Genomic DNA, 27,077 nt, shown 5'->3' with positions numbered 1-27,077 from the left:
GCTGACGATAGCAAGCCAATGTGGGGCTCAAACTCATGAACTGTGAGATAATGACCTGAGCTGAAGTCAGACGCTCAACTGACTGAGCCACCCAGATGCCCTAAAAATAAAATCTTTAAAAAATAAAAATTAAATTGCCACCCTTAAACTACCTAAGGTAATCTACATCAAGAACCTATCCTAATACTTCTTATGGATATGGTGAGTGTGGTGTAAATTAGTGCACTACTTCATACTATGTTTAGTACAAAAAAGTCTGAGACTAAATATTTGTAATCAATTCTATTTTGTTTTTTAAAACCTCTGCCATTCAGTTGGCTAAGTCAATGGAATTCCCATCTTCAGATTCTAATTCAGAATAATTTAGGCAATAGTTCAGTTATATCAGAGTGATGGAGGGTCGAGGTCAGCAGGGCACAGACTGAGGTGAATAGCAGAGCCAGCAGAATAGAAAGAAAAAAAGCAAATATAAATCAAGTTCATTTGTAGGAACCTCAAAAGAATAAAGAATTCCAAATGGAAAATAGCTCAGATATCATCTAATCAGTCTTATCATTTTACAGATGAGAAAACTGAAGTTCAAGTCAAATGTCACACAAGTCAGCAGAAGAATCAAAGTAAAACTTAGATCCCTGACCCTCCCCACTCCCAAACATATGGAGAAAAGAGGTAGAGCACTAGGCGGCTGAAAAGTGATAAGGTTCCTACCCATGACACAGAAAAAAGATACTGATGAGGAAAGAAATCAAAAACATCAGAGATCTAGTATCTCCTAGTCCTGAACCACTCTACCAGACAATTCCTACAAAACAACTCTTAATACCTACTAGCATTCCAATAAATATGTGATCTGGTCTTTGACCTGACTGAACCTCCATTTCTTTCCTTCTTCAATCCAATCTTCTCTCCAAATTCTCTAAACCTAATACTTTTGCTCAAATTGCCAAAAAAAAAAAAAAAGAAAGAAAGAAAGAGAAGAGAAAAGAAAAGAAAAGAAAAGAAAAGAAAAGAAAAGAAAAGAAAAGAAAAGAAAAAAGAAAAGAGGAAAGAAAAGAAAAGGAAAGGAAAGGAAAGGAAAGGAAAGGAAAGGAAAGGAAAGGAAAGGAAAGGAAAGGAAAGGAAAATCTAATCTCAAGAGATCATAAGAACGTTATGGCTCCCTCTAAAAACATAGTAATATTCTTAATAAAGCATAATAATAATAATAATAATAAATATAATTACCAAACATTAGAAAATAACAGTATTTAAGAACAAGGGCTTGCAAAAACTACAGCCTACATGCTAAATCTGGCCTGCAGACTGCTTTTACATGACCTACAAGTTAGAATAGCTTTTTACATTTTTAAATAGTTGTTTAAATACACACGCACACAGAGAATAACACGAAACTGATACTACACATGTGGCCCACAAAGCCTAAAATATTGACTAGCTGGTCCTTTACAGAAAAGGTTTGCCAATCCTTGTATTTAGAGTATTTACTAAGTATTTGCTTTGTAAACAGAAAATGTTTTCTCATACTATAATCTTTCAGTCTAAAGAGTATCAAATAACTCTGATGTTCAACTGACTTTTCTTTTTTAATGTTTATTTATTTATTTAATTTATTTTTGAGAGAGAGAGAGGGTGAGAGAGAGAGAGGAAGAGAAACCAGGAGACAGAGAATCCAAAGCAGGCTCTGCACTGACAGTACAGAGCCTGCTTCGGGGCTCAAACTCACAAACTGCAAGATCATGACCTGAGGTGAAATCAAAAGTTGGACACTCAACCAACCGAGCCACAGAGGTGCCCTCAATTGACTTTTAAAACAAAGGACTCTACCTGTGCATTAAGTATAACTGAAAATTATTTCAACCCTTAAGGCAAATACTAAAAAATATATAATTTTTAAAATTTACTTATTTCTTAGCTATAACCTCCATCAGCCCATTTCTCCTATTCAACCTCTCACCCAGCATACTCTTTTGTATAGACTTAACAGGTATTATACAACTGCAGATCCCTCACCCTTCCAGGGATTGTTCAACTTCAAATGAAGAAGAGTCAACATATTCTTGACAGCTCTGACTCAGGCCCCTGTTATTTCCCTTTTTTTTTTTTTTTTTTTTTAAGTTTACATATATTTGAGAGAAAGTGAGACAGAAAGACAGACAGAACCAGTGGGGGAGGCGGGCGAAGACAGGATCCAAAGCAGGCTCTAGGCTCTGTGCTAATACCAGAAAGCCCGAAGTGGGGCTCGAACTCATGAACCATGAGATCATGACCTAAGCCGAAGTCTGATGCTTAACCGACTGAGCCACCAAGGTGCCCCTGGCCCCTGTTATTTCTGACCTACTAATCTCTATCCATTCATCTCTCCCATTTTTCACTTACTCTATTAAAATGGCTTTAAAAGACAGTACTAATTAGACTATTAATTATATGTAGATTTATGTGACACTCAAAAATAAAATGTTCTCATTAACTGAATTCATACATATAATTACAACTTAGAGTAGACTTATTCACCTTCCTCCTTAAGACTGCCACCCTTCTCAGGTTCCTGGGGGGCTCAGTCAGTTGGGCGGCTGACTTCAGCTCAGGTCATGATCTCACCGTTCATGGGTTCGAGCCCCACATTGGGCTCTGTGCTGACAGCTCAGAGCCTGGAGCCTGCTTCAGATTCTGTGACTCCCTCTCGCTCTGCCCCTCTCCATCTCATTTTCTCTCTCTCTCTCTCTCAAAAAATAAAAATGTTTTAAAAATTAAAAAAAAAAAACTGCTACCCTTCTCTACCAAAGTAGTACAGAATTCTAATCAAAAAACAGATGATTATCAGGGCACCTGGTTGGTTCAGTCAGTAGAGCATCTGACTCTTGATCTCAGAGGCATAAGTTTGAGCCCCACGTTGGGTATAGAGATTACTTTTAAAAAACAGATGATTATCTTTCATTATTATTTGCTTATTGTCATCATCTATCTTCACAATCTCTTCTACTTTCACAAACTAATAACAAATTGTTCATCCTTTTTAGAAACTCTATTAATGTCTCTTCTGCATTTGAACTTTTCTTCTCATAGTCTTTTTTGGTCCTTTGTTAAGACTTCAAATATGCAGAAATTCTAAAACTCTTAATTGTAAACCCCAAAATTCTCTATCAGATTAGTAATTTGTCAATATCCCTCCTTTTACAGAAAACCAAGTTCATCTATTTCATTATTATTATTTCTTCTAAGGGGTCACTTCCAAATAAAATTTACTTCTCGTTAAAACTCACTAATTCTTGGGGGGTTTGGGGGAGGGTTTGTTTTTTACTTTAAGAGATACAGCAATATAGCAAGCAGTAAATTATACAATGTCTACAGAATTTCATATGGGATGTAAAGAAAACCTTACAGTGGCAAATACATTTTTAAGATTAAATAGTATTAAATAACAAGAAGTCCCTCTAAATCAGTTTGGTGAACTTTCAAATAGCAAATATAAGTGAGTCTTCTCATATCTGGTTTGATTATCTGGACTCTATTTTATCTAATTACACAAATTAAGCTTCAGACTTTGAAAATTTGTTGGATTAGTCAATTTCAGAAGCATCCTGAACTCTGCTACTCAGTAACAAGACAGCTAAACTAGAAAAGCTCCAAGGATCCCATCAAAGAGAAGCAGGCAGATCAAAACCTTTATCTTTTTAATGTTTTTTAAAATTCATTTTGCAATTACAAATTGGCTTTTCATTGCAGTATTATTTAAATGGCCCCCAAATACAGAAATGGTTACGAAAGCTGTGACATACACATGCAATATTATACAGCCATTGAAAATGTTTATGAAGAGCTTGTAACATCATGGGAAGATATCTGTTGTCATAGTAAATTAAAAGAACAAAATCCAAAATTCTATACATAATATAATCACAGCTACGTTTTTAAAACTATTTATAGGAAAAATGTATTGGAATAAAGTATTAAAAGTAAAAAGTTTAAACAGTGGTGGAAGGGTTTGTTTTTCCATTTTTTTATTTTTCTATATATTAAGGGAATGGTTTTTACAATGGAAAAAAGTATAACATTAAACTTTCTTAAGTTTTATATAAAGATAATTTTATAAGTTCACTTAAATTAATATTTTCTTTATTGAGATACCGTACCATCCTGATTAAACAAAAGTCCTACCAACAGAAAAAAAAAATGAAAAGAAGTGATTAGGCTATCACATTAATATTTTTTTTTGAAGATAAAGAAATGTGGAATTCAGTACAAGTTGGAAGAAACCAGAGAAATTTTCACTCAAAGATGATTATTTTAACATGACTACTGAATTTTAATAAAAGTATTGACATCTGCTTCCCTGTCAAATTCATAGAGAATCGCTCCACAAAAAGAATCAAAAACAACCTGATACTGAATTTGTATTTTGCAAATCATACATGTGAGTTAACTCACATGATAAAGCCTGCCAGCATTATACAGATTGCTTGTGTTTATAGTGTTCCTCAGAGGCAAAATAGAAAAGCAGTGTGGTCTCACTTGTGAAATATGATTGATTGAAGATTCCATCCTTCGTAGCTGGGATGCTTGGATATCCAGCATCTGCAGGACATTGTTGGCCAAGGTATTTATCAGATACGCAACACTTGCTAAGGACTGGGTGGTGTAGGCTTTGGTTTCTTCTAGAGCTCGCTGCTTATCTGCTGACTAAAGGGGGAAAAAAAACAATCATCAATTTAAAGATAACTCATTCTATCAATCTACTCTACAAAAATGCTCATAAAATCCATTGTTTCTGAATCTACATACACTAGTTAAAAATGTTCTGAATGTTAATTATCAGTATCATGTAAACCCAACAACTGTTGGCTGAGTTAATATTTTCATGTTGAATAGATACATCTTTGTATAGATGCATAAAATCCTATAGCCATTATTTTAAAAATGAGATCCACTGGATTTTTAAAAAAATTTTTTTAATGTTTATTTATTTTTGAGAGAGACAGAGCATGAGCAAGGAAGGGGCAGAGAGAGAGGGAGACACAGAATCTGTCAGCACAGAGCCTGACTCAGGACTCGAACTCATGAACCACGAAATCATGACCTGAGCCGAAGACAGATGCTCAACTGACAGAGCCCCCAGGCGCCCCCGATCCACTGGATATTTTGAGCAATGGCAGCAAGTACATAGCTTCTCAAGATCACTGTCTGGAAAAGTAGCACTGATGTGAATGTATAAATTCTAGCATCCATTTCTCTAGTTTTCTGAATTTGTTCTTTCCTTCCACTCTAAATGTGAAATGTGGGTAAAATGTAATGTCTCATTAAAGTAATAATAATGACAAAACAATTATAATGATAAGTAAAAATGACACTGTAAATAAAAATAGGTAATAGCGGCAAATAATGAAAAATTAAAATTAAAATAATTAAATCTTTCTTCTCAATCACTTTAAGTGCTATAACTCTATGGGACATAAATTGCCAAGTATCAAACTCTGGTTGAAGAACAGAGTACACAGTAAAAAGTGGTTAAATCATTATTTCCAAGGTCACAAGGCAAAACAATGGTAAAGATACATATGCTATGTTGCTAAATGCTAGACACCATCTTCTATAGAAAACTTTGGTTTAGGGTGCCTGGGTGGCTCAGTAGGTTAAAGTGTCCGACTTCAGCTCAGCTCATGATCTCACGGTTCATGAGTTCCAGCGCCACGCTAGGCTCTGTGCTGACAACTTGGAGCATGGAGCCTGCTTCAGAATCTGTGACTCCCTCTCTCTGCCCCTCACCCACTCACACTCTGTCTCTATCTCTCAAAAAATAAATAAACGTTAAAAATTTTTTTAACATAAAAAAAGAAAAGAGACTGTAGTTCAGTAGAAAGTACACGAGCCTCTGAACAAGAAACCTTTTATTTTCATGTCATCTCTACTATTTACTTTACAAGGTATCAACTTGAACAAGATTAACAGTTTCTCAATTTCCTCAATTAGAAAGCAAAAGAGATAAACCTCTATATCAACCATTATAAGTAGTGTGAATACCAAATAAGATAATGAATGTAAAACCACTTTCTAAAACTACAAATCATGATATGCTGTCATTATCTCTTTGAGTGCTCATTAGCTATTCAAAGTTCACTACATTCCACTCTCCTCTCTTTCCTACACAGTACAGGAGTCAAAATTAACAACCCTAGATATGTTTTTCCAGGGAGAGCAAAATTCTTTTGAAGAAGGAGCAGTCAACAAAATAATCAAATTATACTCAGTTTATCTTGCAAAGAGTTAAAGATAACTATATTAGCTTTATTTTCTCTTTTCTATCTTAATCCTTAGTAATCTCTTTTTTTAATTTTATTTTTTATTTTTTAAAATTTACATCTAAATTAGTTAGCATATAGTGCAACAATGATTTCAGGAGTAGATTCCTTAGTGCCCCTTACCCATTTAGCCCATCCTCCCTCCCAAAACCCCTCTAGCAACCCTCAGTTTGTTCTCCATATTTATGAGTCTCTTCTGTTTTGTCCCCCTCCCTGTTTTTATATTATTTTTGTTTCCCTTCCCTTATGTTCATCTGTTTTGTCTCTTAAAGTCCTCATATGACTCTCGCTGTCCCAAAAATAAATAAACGTTGAAAAAAAAAAAAGTCCTCATATGAGTGAAAAAAAATATGGAACGCTTCATGAATTTGCATGTCATCCTTGCGCAGGGGCCACGCTAATCTTCTCTGTATCGTTCCGAATTTAGTATATGTGCTGCTGAAGAGAGCACAGTAATCTCACTCTTATCAATACCTGAATTAACAACAGAGTTGAAACCAAATTTGGTAGAAGATAAATACTTAAAAAAAAAGCCCACCATACAGACTTCTAGATTCTGATTATACACGTAAGAAGCCTGAAAGACACTATTCCATCCTAACAAATAGAAAGCTCAACACAATGACAACAATCAACAACTTTTCTTGAATTCACAGTAAAAGCAGCAAGTCATTAACACTTTTCAGAAATTACTCTAAATCAGAGTATTAACTCTAGAGAATAATTCAAAATTAAAACACTTAGAAAATTTATTTGATAGTATGCCTCAAAGGATCAAGGGGATAGATATCTGGACAAACAAATATTTTCAATGTACCTTTTTATACTGGATAGTATTTGAGATTTTTTGAAGAGCAAATATTATCATTTCATGCTCTGCCTTTGTTCCTAGTGAATATATAAAATCATGTAGCTGATTGATCATCAAAAATATGAGACCCTTTTATATTAGGTAGGCTTTGAGTATATCTACTTTTCCACAGAAGACTGAAGACCCTGTAATGTAAAATATATGAGAGATGCTTTTTGTGGCTGATATAACATTGATGTAAACCAACATGAAGTATGTATTTAGGGCATCATTCTTCTACATTAAAGTAAGGCAAAGGAACACTGTGAATTTTATAAATAAATTGCTATACCAATTGCTTTTTAAGGAAAAAAAGTTGGGAGTCCTTTAAAATCCTGATGTATCCTCATAATAGTGAAGTCATGAATATATAGAAGTCAGGAATATCAGCTGATGTGATTGAAATGAAAGAATATTCACATACATCAGAGAAAAGTATAGCTTACTTTTCTATAAGGGCATACATTTATTGTACATTCATGTTTACTAAATAATTGGCCTCAGTCTTGAAAACCAAAGAACGCTCAACTCTCAGATGATTGTATCAGGAGAACAAAAATGCTTTTATTTTTTTAACATTTATTTATTTTTGAGAGAGACTGTGAGTGGGGGAGGGGCAGAGAGAGAGAGAGAGAGAGAGAGAGAGAGAGAGAGAGAGAGAGAAAATCCGAAGCAGGCTCCAGGCTCTGAGCTGTCAGAGCCCAAAGTGGGCCTCAAACCCACTAACCGTGAGATCATGACCTGCACGGAAGTCGGACACTTAACTGACTGGGCCACCCAGGCATCCCCAAAAATGTTTCTTGAATGTTTGTAATCTATTTTTTCACCAAGGAGCACACAGTGGTGTGCTTTATTTAAGTGCTTTATTTAGACCAAGTATGAACTTTATATATTTAATAAAACTAAATGGTTTCTAATGTATTAAAAGAAAAAAGTTATTCCTGGGGAGCCTGGGTGGCGCAGTCGGTTGAGCGTCCGACTTCAGCCAGGTCACGATCTCACAGTCCGTGAGTTTGAGCCCCGCGTCAGGCTCTGGGCTGATGGCTCGGAGCCTGGAGCCTGTTTCCGAGTCTGTGTCTCCCTCTCTCTCTGCCCCTCCCCTGTTCATGCTCTGTCTCTCTCTGTCCCAAAAATAAATAAAAAACGTTGAAAAAAAATTAAAAAAAAAAAAAGAAAAAAGTTATTCCTGAAACCCTTTAGACGGAAAGGGCATAGATGACATGATCACCTATATAGAAATCCCAAAGAGTTGACCAAAAAAATTCTTGGAACTTAATAAAAAGATTACATCAAGGTTGCAGGATACAAGGTTAACATAAAAAAGTCAACAGCTTTCCAGCAATGAATATAGTAGCAATGAACAAGTGGAATTTGATATTTAAAACAATATCACTTACATTAATAACCAAAAATATAAAATACTCAAGTACATATCTAACAGAATATGTCTGAGATCCATATAAGGAAGATGGCAAAACTCCAACAAACAAAATCAAAGAACTGAATAAATGGATAGGAAGACTCAATACTGTCAAGATGCCCATTCTTCCCAATCTGAAATATAGAGTCAATGCAACCCCAACCAAAATACCAGCATATTATTTTGTGTATAACAACAAACTGATTCTAAAATGTAAAGGCAAAAGACACAGAATAGCCAATACAGTATTGAAGGAGAACAACAAAGTGGGAAGACTAACACTACTCAACTTCAAGATTCACTCTACAGCTATAGTAATCAAGACAGATATACTAATCAAGTATGGTACTGGTTAAAAATGGACAAAAAAGTTCCATGGAACAAAACAGCCTAGAAATAGAACCACATAAAAACAGTTAACTATCTTTAACAAAGGAACAAAGGCAATACAATGGAGGGAAGACGGTCTTTTCAACAAATGGTCTGAAACAACTGGACATTTATTTATTTTTTTGTCAACGTTTTTTTTTTTAAATTTATTTTTGGGACAGAGAGAGACAGAGCATGAACGGGGGAGGGGCAGAGAGAGAGGGAGACACAGAATCGGAAACAGGCTCCAGGCTCTGAGCCATCAGCCCAGAGCCCGACGCGGGGCTCGAACTCCCGGACCGCGAGATCGTGACCTGGCTGAAGTCGGACGCTTAACCGACTGCGCCACCCAGGCGCCCCACAACTGGACATTTAAATAAAATACACACACATACACACAAACACACAGCTTATACTCCTCATAAAAATTAACTCAAAATGGATGATAGACCTAAAAGTAAACTGCAAAACTATGCAACTCCTGGAAGATAACACAGGAGAAAATCCGGGTGACCTTGGGTATGTCAATGACTCTTAAATACAAAATCAAAGGCAAGATCCATGAAATAAATAACAGATAAATTAGATTTCATTGAAATTAAAAACTTGTGCTCTACACAAGACAATGTCAAGAGCAATGAGAAGACAAACCACAGACTGGAAGAAAATATCTACAGAAGACACAACTGATAAAGGACTGTTACTCAAAATAAAAACCACTCTTCAAAGTCAACAATAGGGAAAAAAAATCAATTAAAATAGGGACCAAAGACCTTCACACACACCTCATCATAGAAGACACACAGATGGCAATAAGCCCATGAAAAGATGCTCCACATCATATGCCATCAGGGAAATGTAAATTAAAACAACAACAAGATACCATTACACCTATCAGAATGTCTGAAGTACAGGACACTGATAACACCAAATACTGACGAGGCTGTGGAACAACAGGAATTCTCATTCACTGCTGGTGGGAATGCAAAATGGTACAGCCACTTTGGAAGACAGGTTGTTGGTTTCCTACAAAACTAAACATACTCTAACCAGATGATCTAGTAATCCAGCTTCTTGGTATTTACTCAAAGGAGATGGAAACTTATGTGTACACAAAAACCCATACAGAAATGTTTATAGTAGTTTTATTCATAATTGCCAAACTTAGAAGCAATCAAGATGTGGTACATCATACCACACTAAAAAGAAATGAGTTAGCAAGCACTGAAAAGACATGGAGTAACCTTAAATGCTTATTACTAAATGAAAAAAAGATGAATCTGAAAAGGCTACATGTTGTATGATTCCAACAATAAGACATTCTGAAAAAGGTAAGACTCTGACCATGAAGGCAGTAAAAACAACAGTGGTTTGCCAGGGGTTGGTCAGAGAAGGGATGAATAGGTGGAACACAGGGGATTTTTAGGGCAGTGAAAATACTCTGTATGATACCATAAGGGATACATGTCATTACACATTTGTCAAAACCCACAGAATGCAAAACACCAAGAGTGAACTCTAAAGTGAAACTGTGGTCTTCGGGTGATTATGTGTCAAGATAGGTTCATCAATTGTAACAAATATACCAATATCGTGGGGGATGTTGAAATCTCTATACCTTCCTCTCAATTTTGCTGTGGACCTAAACCTGCTCTAAAAAATAGTCTTAAAAACAAACACAAAATCATTCTCTGTTGTCAGCTACTTTCAACACAGGCATATCTGTTTCAAATTTCACAAATGTCAATGCCAACAAAAGATGTAAAAATTGAAACAGACTCTTAACTATAGAGAACTCTCCTGTTGCCAAAAGGAGGTGGGTGGGGGGGGGGATGGGTGAAATATGTGATGGGGATTAAAAAGTATTCTTATGATGAGCACTGACAATGTATAGAATTGCTGAATCACTGTACCATACACCTAAAACTAACACTGTATGTTAGTTAACTGTATTGAAATTAAAATTAAAAACAACAAAGTTTTAAAAGATACAAAAATTATACTGTCATCAAACTTATATAAAATTAGAATTATGCTTATAAATTATACCATAAATTAAATTTATTTTTAAAAATTTACATTTTTAAAAATGTTACCTACAGTTGAAGGTAACAAAACTCCAATTCCTCTATTCTGACATTTGCCAAAATTTTTCATACTACACCTAAGCAGATTATTCAATAAAGAGCCACAGATTATAGGATTTTTAAGGTGTCAGATAGCATCTATTTAAGAATAACTATGAGAGAGACTAAATCACGGTATCCCAAATGAAAGTTCACAGATATTCCCCAGAAATCAGCAAATGTCTTTAATAATTTTTTGTACTTTAAATTTCTACAATAATGTATTTACAAAATTTTAAAATTCACATATTAACATTACATAATATAAATCCTCTGGAATTACTGAAAAACTAAGACGCAAAGCAAATTCAGCTCTGCTTTGGGGCTCAACTGTGTCAGGCCAGTCATGCTACTTTAATTGCAAAGCAAATTAATGAGATAAAAGAGGCAAACAATATATAAATAAAGCATTCGCATCAAATGATGACCAAGTGTACACTACATTGTGCTGTACAAGCAATTAAAGTTTTTTAAAGGGTTTGCAATGGCTTAAATAACCAGGAGACTTGAGTCATTCCAAGGAACCCCCGAGAAGTCCATCGTACACTCTGTAATACTGCTCAAAATAATCTGTAAACCGAGACACCTGGGTGGCTCAGTCTATTGAGGGTCTGACTCTTAATTTTGGCTCGTCATAATTTTGTCGTTCATAGGATTGAGCCCCATTTGGGCTCTGCGCTGACAGTGTAGAGCCTGCTTGGGATTCTTTCTCTCCCTCACTCTCCCAAAATAAATAAACATTAAAAAAAAAAAAAGTTAGAAAAAAGAATCTATAAACCCACCACATATTCAAATTTCAAGGACTATTAAGTTTTGGCAAAATATTACCCATGACATTAGTGCTCCTGACTTAAATTTTATTAATTTAGTATTTTGTTTTGTTTATAAATTTATTACATATTTATAGTAATAAATATGTTACTAATAAATATGTCTTGTTACAAGACAGCTGTAATTTTAAGTGGCTTATATCTAAGTTTACGTTTGAACATTAAATAACATTAGCATAAAAATTACATTTATTTTTCAAAATAAATCAAGTCAATACAGGCAGTCAGATTTCTTTCTTTCTATTTAAAAGGGTTTGATCTTTACTTAAGCCTAAGAATTACTATGTCAGTTCATATGTAATTATGAAAAAAGAATGCAAATACAGTCCTGTAAGCATTAAGATAACAGCCCCAGAACACATGTAGACTAGGGAGATAAATACTTTTTTCTGATCTTGGTCCCACAGAGTAAGATTGCATTCAATTAACTAGAAATAACTCATTAACCTATAATACTCATTCTTGTACAAAATTCACAGACAGCTTAGTAACTACTTTCATTAGAAGAGACAAAAATCTGGTTTACATAAACTCTATGAAACAAAAATAACAAAAAATGACACATAGAAGTAAATGCTGAAAATGAACACTACAATGAAGGAGAACTGTATGGCCACTGTTACAAAAAAAAAAAAAAAATGTTGACCTATCATTCAATGTAACATAACTATCATATATATAAGACACTGCTCTCAGAGCTAAGGAATTTTAAAACATTGTATCTGCTCTGAGGGATCTATTATGGGAGAAGACATATAAATAAATTACTAATGTGAATTAAACAAGGTTAATAAAAACTAAGAAGTACAGTGAAATAGACATAATTATGATAGTACGAGGAAAAGGCATGTTGAAAACAATTATCAATTATGTCAAACACCTAGGTCGATTTTTAACCAAGAAAATAATGAATTAACATACTATACACAGCTGATTCAGAAAAAAAAGTAATTCCCACAGATTACTTGTATTATACGTATCTTTTTAATCAGGTAAACCATTTTAGGACAAGTCTTAAGTAAATGTGTAAAAAAAACTCTACTCCCTTATTAATCTTCAAATAAAAATATCAGGAAACTTTTACATCATTATTACTTTGCACTGATAACCAAAACAGGTTAACAATGAAGACATGAGTAATGTTTTCATAGGATAAACACCCTATATATAAACAACTCCCTATACAAATAACTGTATATATTTTTTATTCTTAATTTGTAAAAAGCTTATTCTGTCTTGGCCTCTAAATCATGGGATTATAATACTGGAATCAGAACTTATTCAGACACCTCTAATTTTGGCTTAGCCATTAATTCTACCCCCAACCTATTACTTAATTCTCCCCATATTTGGGAGAGAGGCCATCCTCATCATCTTCTCTATCAGATCCTCCACCACTCAATTTGAATGTTAAAGAACACACATTTTCAAATATATAGCTACCCCTCCAATCCTTCAACACAGCAATTCTGGAAACACTTCAGCATGATCAACTAACACTATTCTGATACACCTGAGTCTGACACTATAAAACACTATTCTCTGGCTTATCAGGTCATAATTTACCCTAAAAACATACCTCTATTCCAAGGGTTTCACTATTCTGATCTAAGCTTATATAAATTCCACTACCTTTATAGCTCTAAATCTATCTCAGAAAAATAATCAATTATGAAAAAGGCACAGATAGGGTGTTCACTGATGACAGTACATTTATATAGTACATTCATACAGTAATGAGAACAGTATTGCTATGTATTACTGAGACGGAAATATATCTACAAAATAAGTGCAAAAGAGCCAGTTATGAAGCAATTTTAACACAATCATCCTGATTCTGTAGGTTCCTGTATGTAAAAATGAGCATAAGAAAAGAGTCAGAAAAAAATAAGCCCCCAAATATCAACATAAGTTTTCTCTGAATGTTGGGAATATAATTTATTTGGGTCTTTTCATATTTTAATTTTATGTGTCAGAAAAAAATAAAGCTATTACTTTTTAAAGTTTATTTATTTAGTCTAAGAGAGAGAACAAGCAAGGGAAGGGCAGATGGAGAGAGAGAGAGAGAGAGAGAGAGAGAGAGAGAATCCCAAGCAGGCCCCACGTGGTCAGCATGGACGCCGATTTGGGGCTCGAACCCGTGAACTGTGAGATCATAACCTGAGCTGAAATCAAGAGCTGGACACTTAACTGACTGAGCCACCCATGCGCCTCAGAGGTATTACTTTTTTTTTTTTTTTAACTGTAACACATGCATTAATAAAAAGGAAGAGAAACTTAAGTGTTCCGCCCTAGTCAACTCTAAGGAATATTTGTAAGGCATAAATGTTCCAAAACAATTTTTTTAATTAAACTTTCTGAAATGTATTATACATTTGCATGCTTACTAAAACAGTTATTTGGGGCTCAAAGATTTTTTATTATTATTTCTAAGTCCAAAATAAAGTTGTAAAGGGTTGAGGTTGCTGCACATCTACTATGAATAAGTCAACCCAAGGACATTCATTAAGGTTTTATAAGAATCTAGTATAACAAGAACTGATATTCTAAGTTTGAGATTTTTGTGATCACTTCACCAGCATATTTACTAAAGTTGAGAATTTTTCCCCATAAAATGTTCAATAAAAATTGGTATCAGAATTTCTACTTTACCTTTAACACAGAAACCTATTAATTACAAAGAAGCTACAATATCTTATTTCCTATAAAAGAAACAGTGAACAGTACTTTAACAGAGATTGTTTTGCAGTTCCTAAGCAGCAATGTCTGATAAGTAAATGCCTGTGACTGACCTTTGCTGTAAGTATATTTAAGTACTGACTAGATTACGGTTATATAATTTATGTACTAAAGGCATAAATAACACTTCAACCCAGCTATTTAATGTTCCTACTTAAATGAGATTAAGAAAAAAGAAAAAAACTTTTAGAAAAGAGGAAATTATCATAGGTTTACAGGAAAACATTACAATGTATGCTCTGTATAATAATCCTACAAAGACAGATTCTTACACAGAATAAAGTAACCTCCCTAGCAGGTCCATATTATGCAATGATTAATCCTTCCAACTTTGCTATGTCTTTAGTTTCCCTCATGATACCAATTACTTTATACGTGGAGATTTTCCCAAAACCTGTCTTCAAACTACTTCTCTTCTTATCGTACTTTCACTCCCCAGAAAGAAACTTTATTCCTTCCTCAGCTATCAATTTCAAGCACAGAATTTTAAAATCTATTTACAGCTTACCTTACATCTCTGCAAAATCCATATTTTAGTTGACATAGTATCTCATCTTGCATATTATGCCAGCTCAATATATCCATAACTCATCACCTTACCCAAAACGACTTCTTAATTCTGTTCCTTATCACCATTACTCCATGATCTAACATACTTTCCAACTTTCTGTATCCTACACCTAATTAGTTGCCAAGATACTTATATTCAATCTGTGTCTTACATTCTTTCTTTCAATTCCACTGCCTACAATCTACTTCAGGTCCTCATTACCTTTCTAGTGCTACTTATACTGGTTTCCAAGTCAGCTGTAGTATCTTACAATCTGATGACTGTCCTAAAAATTCATCTTCCTAAATCAGTTCTGAAACCCCCATAGCTTCTTTATACCTACTTCTATGTAGACTCCCCTATTTATCATTTACAGCCTCCCTTAATATTGCCTAGAATTTATCTCCCATTCAACCCTACTCGGACCTTAGATTACAGCTTAATGAAATTTATGGTTCTCAAAACATAGATCATTGCTTCTTACCTTAGCCTATTTACTTTACCTGTAACCCATCAACTTCAACAACCCATCCCTTGCTCTTCAAGGAAACCATCCCTGATTGTGATACTCATCATTTCTTATTGAGAACTCATTCCCACAGCATTCGGTCATCAGACTTAGAGCACATGTTTTATAATATGCGCATGTTTCATTGACCCAAACTCCCACGCCCCCTAGTGGTAAGCCCTTTGAGGTTAAGTACTATGCCTTACATATCTTCATATCACATTACACATGGAAGTTACGTATTATTTGTTGAGCTGTATCTACCTTAAGGTTTCAGAGAATCACGGTTACCTCTATCACCCAGTGGGGGTGGGGAGTGGGGAAGGAGAAAAAGTGCTATAAGGGAGATTTCCTGGATCTCCAGATGGTTTGGCACCATCCAAGCTATTCATGCCTTACTGTGTACCCCTAAAAAGAAGATTTATGCTTACTTCTCAATTTGATGTTCTGGGATTGGTACTGGGAAATACAAACAGTAAGAACTTTACCCCCTCTAGAGCACCTCAAAACTATAATATCACTACCACCAGATTCCTACCATTATTTATTTTTCCTTTCTACTTCTACTAAATAGAACCACAGATTTGGCAGATATTGCATAGATAATGGGGAGGGGGGCAGGAAGAGAATGACAATATTTAGGGAGCATGAGTGGGAACATGCAGGAGACAGTTTTCCTCTACAGATAACACCCTGGAGATCTACTGTCAGTTTCTTTCTATTCCCAAGCATTAAATCTCTTGCCTAGTCTAGTCCAGTACATTACACTACCTGGAAAATAATACAATTATTTTTGCTCTGAGAATAAACAACCAGATTAGATAAAATATAGGTACTTAGTTCTCATTCAGTGTTAGCCCATCTAAAGTATTAAACAATTCCTTCTAGACCCTCCATGATATAATTTAATTCCATCAGTGTATTGTAATAATTTTGTTTTTTTGTTTTTTGTTTTTTGTTTTTTTGGAGAGAGAGAGAGAGAGCACTCAAGCAGGGGAGGAGCAGAGGGAGAGGGAGAGGGAGAGAGAAAATCTTAGGCAGGCTCAATGCACAGCCCAGAGTCCAACATGGGGTTCAATCTCACCACCATGATGATCATGACCTGAGCCAAAATCAAGAGTCAGATGCTTAACCAACTGGGCCACCCAGGTGCCCGTTTTAATAAACTCTTATTCACTGAACACATATTACATGACATATACCGTACTATGCAGCAGGACATCAAAATGAATACATGTTCTCTGCACTCAAGAAGTTTCAGTCCAATACAGAGAAAAGCAAACAAACAAAATATCAACACAAAATTTTCAAGGATACAAATGATATCCAAGTAGGAACACTATCCTAGACGACCATCCAAATAGTCTCAAAAATGGAGTTATTACTACCAAGCAAGGGTGAGAGAAGTTATTCCAACTAGGGAAAATAGCCTCAACAAGGACGAAGAGGCATGAAAAAGAGTCCCTGGTTCAGAAACCATACAGTTCGGTATTATTAACGTATCATGAGTTCACTATCACCCCTGCATTAAGACTGGGATGTGCTGGAATTTAAGATTGGTATAGTAGCCGTTTTCCTTCTTACCAAACTGTTAAGAAGGTAAAATATCATACGTGTAATTAACCTAATTAGGTCATGGCAGACTCACAGCATCTGACTCAATATGTGGCAGAGGGGAGTATTCTTATAATACCTATTTACTGAGCTTCCAATTCTGCATTCCAACAAATCTCATAACTAAACCAAATTTGAAAGAAAGACCCACCACTAAATTCCACTGAAATTCAAATAATAGCTTCTAAAATATATGACAATCATTACACGCAACTGGAAAGTTTTTGCCAAAAGAACGTGCAAAACTTTGGAGATATACACCTACTATGCCTTCAGAATTGTTCAACTATTAGTTTCTATGATGCCTATGGAAGAATATATTCATGCTTTGCTTCCAGATTCTTGGATGGAGAATATAGTCTAAAAAAAAGACAGTATGGCATTCAAACTAGAATAAGTCATACATGACACAGTGAGACACAACATAATTCAATAAACATGGACAATTTACAAAAAAAAAATAACACAAAACAGACATGAACACGGGAAAATATTCCATACAAATGATGGGGATGGAGGAAGGATGACAAAAACAAAGCACTATTTTTACCAAGTAATTAACAAGGGGAAAAAAGTTTTTAAAAACACACCCACACTGTTTTAAATCTGCTTTGTAATTATCTTCCTTTGGCAGATGAAGAGAAGCTCATGACAAGGATGCCAAATGCTTTTTTCTAATGTTTATTTTAAGAGAGAGCGTGCGCGCATGAGTGAGGGGAAGGGCAGAGAGGAGGGAGAGAATCCCAATCTGGCTCCACGCTGTCAGCACAGTGCCCGACACGGGGCCTGATCCCACAAACTGTGAGATTATAACCTAAGCGAAAATCAAGAGTTGGACGCTTAGCCAACTGAGACACTCAGGCACCTCGGGATGCCAAATATTCTTAAGAAAGCTAAAGTAATACTGAACCTGTAAGTATTATGGTATGAACTTATGGTAAAAAGTGCTAGATTCTTTTTTTCAATGTTTATTTTATTTTTGAGAGAGATTGAGCGGGGGAGGGACAGACAGAGAGGGAAACAGAATCTGAAGCAGCCTCTGCACCAGCTCAAACTCACGAACCCATGAGATCATGACCTGAGCTGAAATAGGATGCTCAACTGACTGAGCCACCCAGGTGCCCAAAAAATTGTGCTAGACCCTAAGGCTGTTATATTTTCCTATATTAGGAATAGGGTTAACTAAAAAATAAGCTCCTAGTTAGAAACAACAACAAAAAAGGGAACTAAATGTGCAAAAATAAATTAAGCAAACCTGGGGCACCTGGGTGGCTCAGTCGATTTGAGTGTCCAACTTTAGGTCAGGTCATGATCTCAAAGTTCATGAATTCGAGCCCCACACTAGGCTCACTGCTGTCAGCCTGTCAGCGCACAGCCCACTTTAGATCCTCTGTGCCCCCTCTCTCTGAGCCTCCCCCACTGCACTCTCCCAAAACTAACTAAATATTTAAACATAAATAAAAATAAAAATAAATTAAGCAAACCTATTATCACTCATTAAAAATGTTAATATTTTGCTATATTATGTAATATTTATATTTGCTATCTCATTGTTACACATATTTTCACTAATCATGAAAAGATCTGTAAATGAGTACAAAGAAAATATACAGTATGCATTTAATTATGTAAAAACATTCACAGAGCAAGAATGGGGAAAAGAGAAGTTTTTACATCACTTAAAATATTAGGGTAACTTTTTCCTTTTGAAATATTTTTAAATGTGGTTATAATGTCATATGTACACTAAGCAAACATAAATTTTAAAAAGGGACAGGGGTGCCTGGGTGGCTCAGTCAGTTAAGCTACCAACTACTGATTTCAGCTCAGGTCATGATCTCAAGGCTTACGAGTTCAAGCCCTCCGTCAGGCTCCATGATGACAGTTCTAAGCCTACTTGAGATTCTCTCTCTTTCCCTCTCTCTCTGCCCCACCCTCATTTGCTTGTGTGCATGGGTGCACACTCTCTCAAAATAAATAAACTTTAAAAGGTGACAGATGAAATTAAAAGCACAGGCAACAAAAGAAAAAGCAGATAAAACAGACTTCATCAAAGTTTTAAACTTGTGTGCAAATGACCCTATCAAGACAATGAAAAGGTAATCCACATAATAGGAGAAAATATTTGTAAATCATATATTTGATAAGGGATCAATAGCCAGAATATATAAAGAACTCCTACAACTGAACAACAACAACAAAAACAAGCAACCCAATTAAAAAATAAGTAAAACACTTTGGGGTGCCTGGGTGGCTCAGTTAGTTAAGCACCCGACTTTGGCTCAGGGTCATGATTTCATGGCTTATGGGTTCAAGCCCCCATGTCAGGTTCTGTGCTAACAGCTCAGAGCCTGGAGCCTGCGTCAGATTCTGTGTCTCTGTCTCTCTCTCCCTCTCTGCCCCTCCCCCACTACACTCTGTCTCTCTCTCCTTCAAAAATAAATAAACATTAAACAATTTTTTTTTTAGGGGCGCCTGGGTGGCTCAGTCAGTTCAGTGTCTGACTTTGGCTTGGGTCGTGATCTCACAGTTCATAGGTTCAAGCCCCACATCGGGCTCTGTGCTGACAGCTTGGAGCCTGGAGCCTGTTTCAGATTCTGTGTCTCCCTCTTCCTCTACCATTCCCCAACTCTGGCTCTGTCTTTCTCTCAAAAATAAACAAACATTTAAGAAAATCTTTTTTAATTTTTTTAAATGAGTAAAACACTTGATAGAGATTTCTCCAAAGATACACAAATGGCCAAAAAACACATGAAAACATGTCCACATTACATCTTTAGAAAAACACAAGTGAAAACCATATGGTACTACTTCATATATATTAGAATGGCTATTACTTAAAAAAAAATAACAGAAAATAACAAATGCTGGCAGCAAAGAAATTAGAACCCCTTTGCATTGTTGGTAGGAATGTACAATGGTATGGAGACTATGGAAAACAGTTTGGTAGTTTCTCAAAGAGTTAAACACAGAATTACTAATATGATTCAGCAATCCCACTTCTAGGTATACACCCAAAAAATTTGAAGCAAATACTGAAAAAGATACTTATACACTAAAGTCCACGGAAGCATTACTCACAACAGTGAAAAGGTAGAAACAACCTAAATACCTCTCCACAAATGAATGATAAATAAAATCTGGTTGAACTAAACAATGGGATATAACAGAACCTTAAAAACAAGTGAAATCCTGGTACATGCTACAACATAGATGAACCTTGAAAACATAACATTAAGTGAAATAAGCAAGACATGAAAGACCAATGTTATGATTCTACTTATATAAAGTACTTAGGGGGTGCCTGGGTGGCTCAGTTGGTTAAGCATCCAACTCCTGACTTCAATTCAGGTCATGATGTCACAGTTTGTGGGTTGGAGCCCCACATCAGGCTCTGCTCTGGCAGCACAGAGCCTGCTTGGGATTCTCTCTCTCTGTCCCTCTTCTGCTCACATTCTTTCTCTCTCTCAAAATAAATAAAGTTTTAAAAAATAAAGTAACTAGAATAGGTATATTCATACAGATAAATTATAGTAGAGATACCAGTGCTGAGAGGGGAATGAGGGACTACTGTTTAATGGGTACAGATTACTTCTTCCAAATTTTTTTCAGTTAGAATTAAAATATACTCCTATATCCCAAATCTAGCCATTACTAAGGTCTTTCATTAGCTACAGGGAAAGGGTGTTTACTAACACCAGCATGAACATGCTTCCCACATCAACAAGCAGTGACTGATTTCTTCTATTTGTGATTATGAAATCAACAAAAACTACTTTTACTTCCCAGTGAAACTTTACCATTATAGTGCTGACACCATACTTAGCCACAATATATCAAGAAAATACTGAAGGAGACACAAATGGTTTACTACACATGAGCACATGTCATTTACAAGACAGAACTCAAATTAAAATTGACAAAGAAGCCTTCACTATCTCAAAAGTTTCAAATTCAAAATTTCAAAATTCAGAATTCAAATATCAAAAGAATTTCATAATTGCATGTAAGATCTCACCTCCATGATTACTATTTATCACTAGTCTCTTTTACAAGGATATAAGACTAAATCCTTAAGTCTGTTCCCACGTCTGCATTACTAGAGTCATGCTGAATCTGAGTTGTCTCTAAGAAAGTCAAATGGAAGTGGGAACCTATTTGGGACAGAAGTCAAGAAATTTAAAAGACAATGGAAAGTATACTGTATTTAAAAGCATGGAAATGCAGAGCACTCCTGAATCCCCAATATTGCTTAGAAACAGCAGGCAATACAAAGTAAGTGCCCAAAAAATAGTTAAAATGAAAATATGAATGAGATGTAGAGTATAAAGAGAAGAAATGATGACTAGGAACTATGCTTCAGAACCCAACCTTCAGAGACTATGATAAGGAGAAAGTAAACAATCTGTAAAGGACGAATGAGGTAGAACACCTGAGACTGCAATGTCACAGAAACCAAGATAAGAGACTGTTTCAAGAAGGAAGACATGGTCAGTGCTACTGAGAAGTCAGAAAAGATGAGGTCATATCCAGTGAATGGCTGTGGCAATATGGAATCATTTGATGAATTTGAAAAAAGTCATTTTTGTTTAACAGTACTGTAGAAACCAGATTAGAATGAATGTTAAGTGAAGGAAGCAGAGGTAGGTAAGTCTGTGAAAAATGTTTGTTCATACAGGAAATTATAGAAAAGGGACCAGAGCTAGAAGAAAATATAGGGTTAAAAAAAAAAGTTTAAGATGGGAGATAACAGAGCATGTTTGCATGCTGAGGTAAATGATCCAAAGGGACAGGAACAGTTGAAGAGGCAAGAGAGTGTAAGCAAAGGAACAAAATATTTGAGAAAGAGCTCAAGTGGAGCAACTGGTCTTTGATAGAAGGAGAACAGTTCTATTAATGGAAAAGAGAAAAGGGAGAAAGTTGCTGCAGCTATAAGGTTTGTAGATTTTAAGGCAGAAAGATGAAGGAGATTTAGTCTAATGGTTTTAATCTCTGAAGTACGAAGCAGGGTAATCATATAAGAATAAAAAAGATTTTGGATATAAGAAGAGACAGATGAGGATATGACAGAATTATTTCAGACAGTAAAAAACACGGATGATTAAATGAGATCATGCATGCCAAGAATTTAGCACAGAACTTGGCACAATGAAAGAGCTCAAAAAATGACAGCCCCTTTTATGTTATCTGATCTCTAGATGGAAAAAGTTTGCTAAATATAAAGCAATGGTCAAAAAGACAACCATGATCTTCAAAAGCGTTATACCACAAAATGTTTTAAATCATAAAATGAAGTTTCAAAATGGAAATAAACAAAAATCTATACCCAATGGTATAGAAAGAAAAATTAAAGTAATAAAAAAATTTGAAGACAAATTTGAGACAGAAAATTTAAAACTTCAACTCTGTAGAAGACAGTTACGTTAAAAAAATAAGCCACAAATTGAGAAAAAAATATTTACAAAACACACATTTGATAAAAGTCTGGCGTCCAAAATATACAAAGAACTCTTAAAACTCAAGAATAAGTAGGGGCACCTAGCTGGCTCAGTTGGTAGAGCATGTGACTCTGGATCTCAGGGTCATGAGTTCAAACCCCAGTTGGGTATACAGCCTACTTAAAAACAAAACTCAAGAATAGTAAGCAATCAATTTTTTTAAAAAAGCAAAGATCTGAACAGATACTTCACCAATGAGGATATACAGATGGCTAATAAGCATATGAAAAGATTCAACATGTCACCAGGAACTATAAATTAAACAATAACATACCACTACACACCTATTAGAATGGCTAAAATACCAAACACCAACAACACCAAATGCTGAAAAGAATGTGGAACAAGAACTTTCTTTCACTGCTGGTGAATGGAAGACAGTATGGCAGTTTCTTACAAAACTAAGTATACTTTTACTACATGATGCAATAACCATGCTCCTTGGTATTTACCCAAATGAGGTGAAAACTTAGGTTTACACAAAAGCCTGCACAAGGATGTTTATAGCAGCTGTGTTCATAAATACCAAAACTTGGACGCAGCGAAAGTGTCCTTCAATAGGTGAATGGATAAACAAATTGTACAAACAAATCATACAATGGAATATTATTCAGCAATAAAAAGAAATGAGCTATTAAACCATAAAAAGACTTGGAGGAACCTTAAATGTACATTGCTCAGTAAAAGTGATCAATCTGAAAAGGCTACACATTGTATGATTCTAGCTATAAGACATTCCAAAAAAGGCAAAACTATGGACACAGTAAAAAGACTGCTGGCAGTTTGGGGAGGTAAGGAGGGATGAATAGGGGGAGCACAGGGGAATTTTAGGGCAGTGAAACTATTCTTTATGATACTGTAATTTGTCAAAATCCACAGAATACATAACACCAAGCATGAATCCTAGTCAACTTGAATGAATAATAATTATGGACATTGGCTCATCAGTTGTAACAAATTACCACACTAACGCAAGACGTCAATAATAAGGGCAAGGGTGGGGTGGGGGGAGGAGGAGGATTAGGGATATATGGGAACTCCCTATACTTTCATTTTTCAGTAAACCTAAAACTAGTCTAAAAACAATGTCTACTTTTTAAAAAACCTACAACCAATAGACTTACGACAGAAAATCATTAAGAACAACACAAAGGTAGAGCAATGGATAGAACAGGAAATTCATTAAAGAAAAAGTAACATAATAAACAAAAAGACGTGTAACCTCACTAGCAGAGCAGTTTCATGCTTAAAGCCTGTAATCCAACATTTTTGTCTCCACCATTTACTAGCTATGCCACCATAAGCAAGGTTTTAAACTTTTCCAAGCATCTGTCTCTCAAGCGTAGTGTACTGTCTAGGATCAACAGCATCATATGGAACCCACTTGTTTGAAATGCAGAACCCTGGACCAAATCCTAGAATTACTGATTTAGAATCTGTTTTAACAAGATGCCTAGGTGATTCGTATGCACAGTAAACTTTGAGATGTCTACTCTAAGTCTCAATTTTCTCACTTCTAAAATGAAGAGATTACCATTTATCTCAGAAGACTATTAAAATTAAGATGAGGGGTGCCTGGGTGGCGCAGTCGGTTAAGCGTCCGACTTCAGCCAGGTCACGATCTCGCGGTCCATGAGTTCGAGCCCCGCGTCAGGCTCTGGGCTGATGGCTCGGAGCCTGGAGCCTGTTTCCGATCCTGTGTCTCCCTCTCTCTCTGCTCCTCCCCCGTTCATGCTCTCTCTCTGTCCCAAAAATAAATAAAAAAAAAAAAACGTGGAAAAAAAATAAAATTAAGATGAAACACATACTCAGTAGCCACCAAAAACTTGATAAAATGTTGGCTATTAACTTAGCAGTAATTGAAGCAAAGTAAATCAAAAGATACATCTTTTTTACAGCTTTAACCTAGCAAAAAATTTCAAAAACAACAATCAATCCTGGTGAAGGTAAATTAAGACAGATAACCATCCACAACTAGCTAACGATGTATTTGAGGTACAATCTCTCTGGAAAGCAATTTGGCAAGACTGTACTGAATGTCTTTAAAATGTTCATACTCTTTGACCCACTTCTGGGAAACTATAATAAAGAATTAAAGAGAAATATGGACAAAAACTCTGTTCACAGATGTTCTCTGCAGTTATTTATAATAGCAAGTTTAATAAAATGAACTCCAGGGTAGAATCATAAATTAACTAAATCTTTTCTCCAAACCATGCTATGTTGGGGTCTCCTTTTCCTGCTCCTAAATTATGTCACCAGATTTCATAGCTTTTGTAGTAATTTTCAGGTATTAAAATAGTTTCATTATCAAACTTCAAAAGGATCATTTCAACCTAAATCAGAAATTCAATTTCCATTCTAATTCCTCAGCTCAAGCCTAAACTGAAAATCGCACAAACCAGAATTAGAAAGCAATGTATGTTCTTTCATTATTCTTCTACCTTGCTCTTCCACTCTTCCTGCCCACTTCATGATGCTACTTCTAGTTCATTTCTTCAGAATCAGAAGCAGCATGGTAGAAGAAAACAAGAGGAATGAAAGGAAAAGTACAAGGACTTACATGAGTAACATCAAATTCTGACCCTCTTTCGTGTGAAGTACTTTATGGGTTCCTCAGAGATCCTCTGAAGGTGATTCATTCTATGGCAAATTCCCATACTTGGATCTTAGCTTAGAAGGCAGGGGGCACCTGTGTGGCTCAGTTGGTTGAGCATCTGACTCTTGGTTTCAAGCCCCGTGTCGGGCTCTGTGCTGAGTATGGAGCCTGCTTAAGGTTCTCTTTCTCTCTTCCTCTGCCTCTTCCTGACTCATACATGCACTCTCTTAATAATAATAATAATAATTTTTTTTAAAGGCACAAATCACATAGCCTCTTTCTGAGAGGGATAACTCCCCACAGCAGGCAGTTTTCTTGGGCAAGATCCTTAAAAGATAGCTCTATCCCAACTAACTTCTGCTCTACTTATTTTGTCCATGGGGAGAGAAATCAGCATTTTTGCCCCTCTAAAACTCTAGAAGTACTAGGTCCTCCCATTACAACCTCTTCTCTTGCTCTACTCCAGGATGGATCTAACCTTCAGACTTTTCTCAGGAAAGTCAGGCAATAATTTCATGCCCACTCCCATGCCATGCTCAATTCAACTAGGGTCAGGATCTACTCAGAATTCTCTCCCTGTACTTCACAGCTCAAGCATTTCTACAAATTAGTAAGCTTCAAGCTGGGGGTGAAATCTCAGTTATTTTAGCAGATAACCCCAACTGACATGACTGATTTTCATAAAACTCTCTTGACTTATTTGGAGATGAGGAGAAGCACAGCATTTCTATGCCCCTCTTAAAAGAAATCTTCATTCATTTACATATATGTGTGTAATGTACGTATGTAAAGAATGGCTATATATCCATAAATATGTATATTCATGGATATACAGAGAATAAGGGGGGTTTCATCTTTCAACAGTCTGAACATCTTTCAGAAACTGAAAAAGCAGTTTCATCTTTCAACAAATCCTATATGAGTAATCTAACACCCTTTATTAAAATATGGAGATAACTGTTGAATATTGTCCTCACCTCTGGAGCCTGAACTATAACTCTAAGACAACAGGAAAAGTCTCATTTAATATCCTGTTACACAAATAATTGGAAACCATCTAAACATCCAACAGAGAAAGGATTAAACAAAATTAGCACAATTATATCATTAAAATTTTTGTATTAAAAATGGGCTCCCAGGTGGCTCAGTCAGTTAAGCGTCTGACTCTTGACTTTGGCTCAGGTTGTGATCTCACAGTTTGTGAGTTCGAACCCCACACTGGGCTCTGTGCTGACAACACGGAACCTGCTTAGGATTCTGTCTCCCTCTCTCTCTGCCCCTACCCCTCTTGCTCTCTATCTCTCTCTCAAAATAAATAAAAATAAACTTAAAGAAAAAGGTGATACCTAAAGGGTGCCTTTTGAGGTCAAGAAAATGTTGTAAAATTAACTGTAGTTATGGCTGCAGAAATCTGTAAAGATGCTAAGAGCCCCTAAATTTTATATGTTAAATGAGTAATTGCATGGTATGTGAATTATATCTCTATAAAGCTGTTATTTAAAAAAAAAAAAGGATGATATACTAACATAATACAACACAGTGAACCTTAAAAACATATTAAGTGGAAGAAGCTAGACACAAAAGATCATATATTGTAGGACTCCATTTATATGAAATGCCTAGAACAGGTAAACCCATAGAGAGAAAGATCAAAGGTTGCCCTAAGACAGAGGGAGAGGGG

At 35.6% G+C, this 27,077-nt stretch overlaps 1 protein-coding gene and 1 non-coding gene across 51 annotated transcripts in view; both read right to left on the bottom strand.

Moving 5' to 3' along the window:
- Nucleotides 1-27,077, bottom strand: part of ABI2 (abl interactor 2) — a 123,088-nt gene that overhangs the window by 60,244 nt on the left and 35,767 nt on the right. For 40 of the 50 annotated variants that reach the window (XM_045034329.1, XM_045034327.1, XM_045034326.1 and 37 more), the window contains exon 2: nucleotides 4,510-4,677. The exons of 9 other annotated variants lie outside the window; for them this stretch is intronic. In XM_045034329.1, coding sequence (XP_044890264.1) covers nucleotides 4,510-4,677 — 168 coding nt within the window. Of the gene's footprint in view, nucleotides 1-4,509; nucleotides 4,678-7,110; nucleotides 7,237-27,077 lie in introns of those variants that run through there. One more of the 50 variants, XM_045034328.1, reaches the window with a different exon arrangement.
- Nucleotides 6,638-6,744, bottom strand: LOC111562025. Its single transcript, XR_002745086.2, has one exon. It is a non-coding gene; the product is annotated as a U6 spliceosomal RNA (small nuclear RNA).

Source organism: Felis catus, chromosome C1, assembly GCF_018350175.1.
Source record: "Felis catus isolate Fca126 chromosome C1, F.catus_Fca126_mat1.0, whole genome shotgun sequence".
Lineage (NCBI taxonomy): Eukaryota > Metazoa > Chordata > Mammalia > Carnivora > Felidae > Felis > Felis catus.
This window is presented reverse-complemented; position numbering and strand designations above follow the sequence as displayed.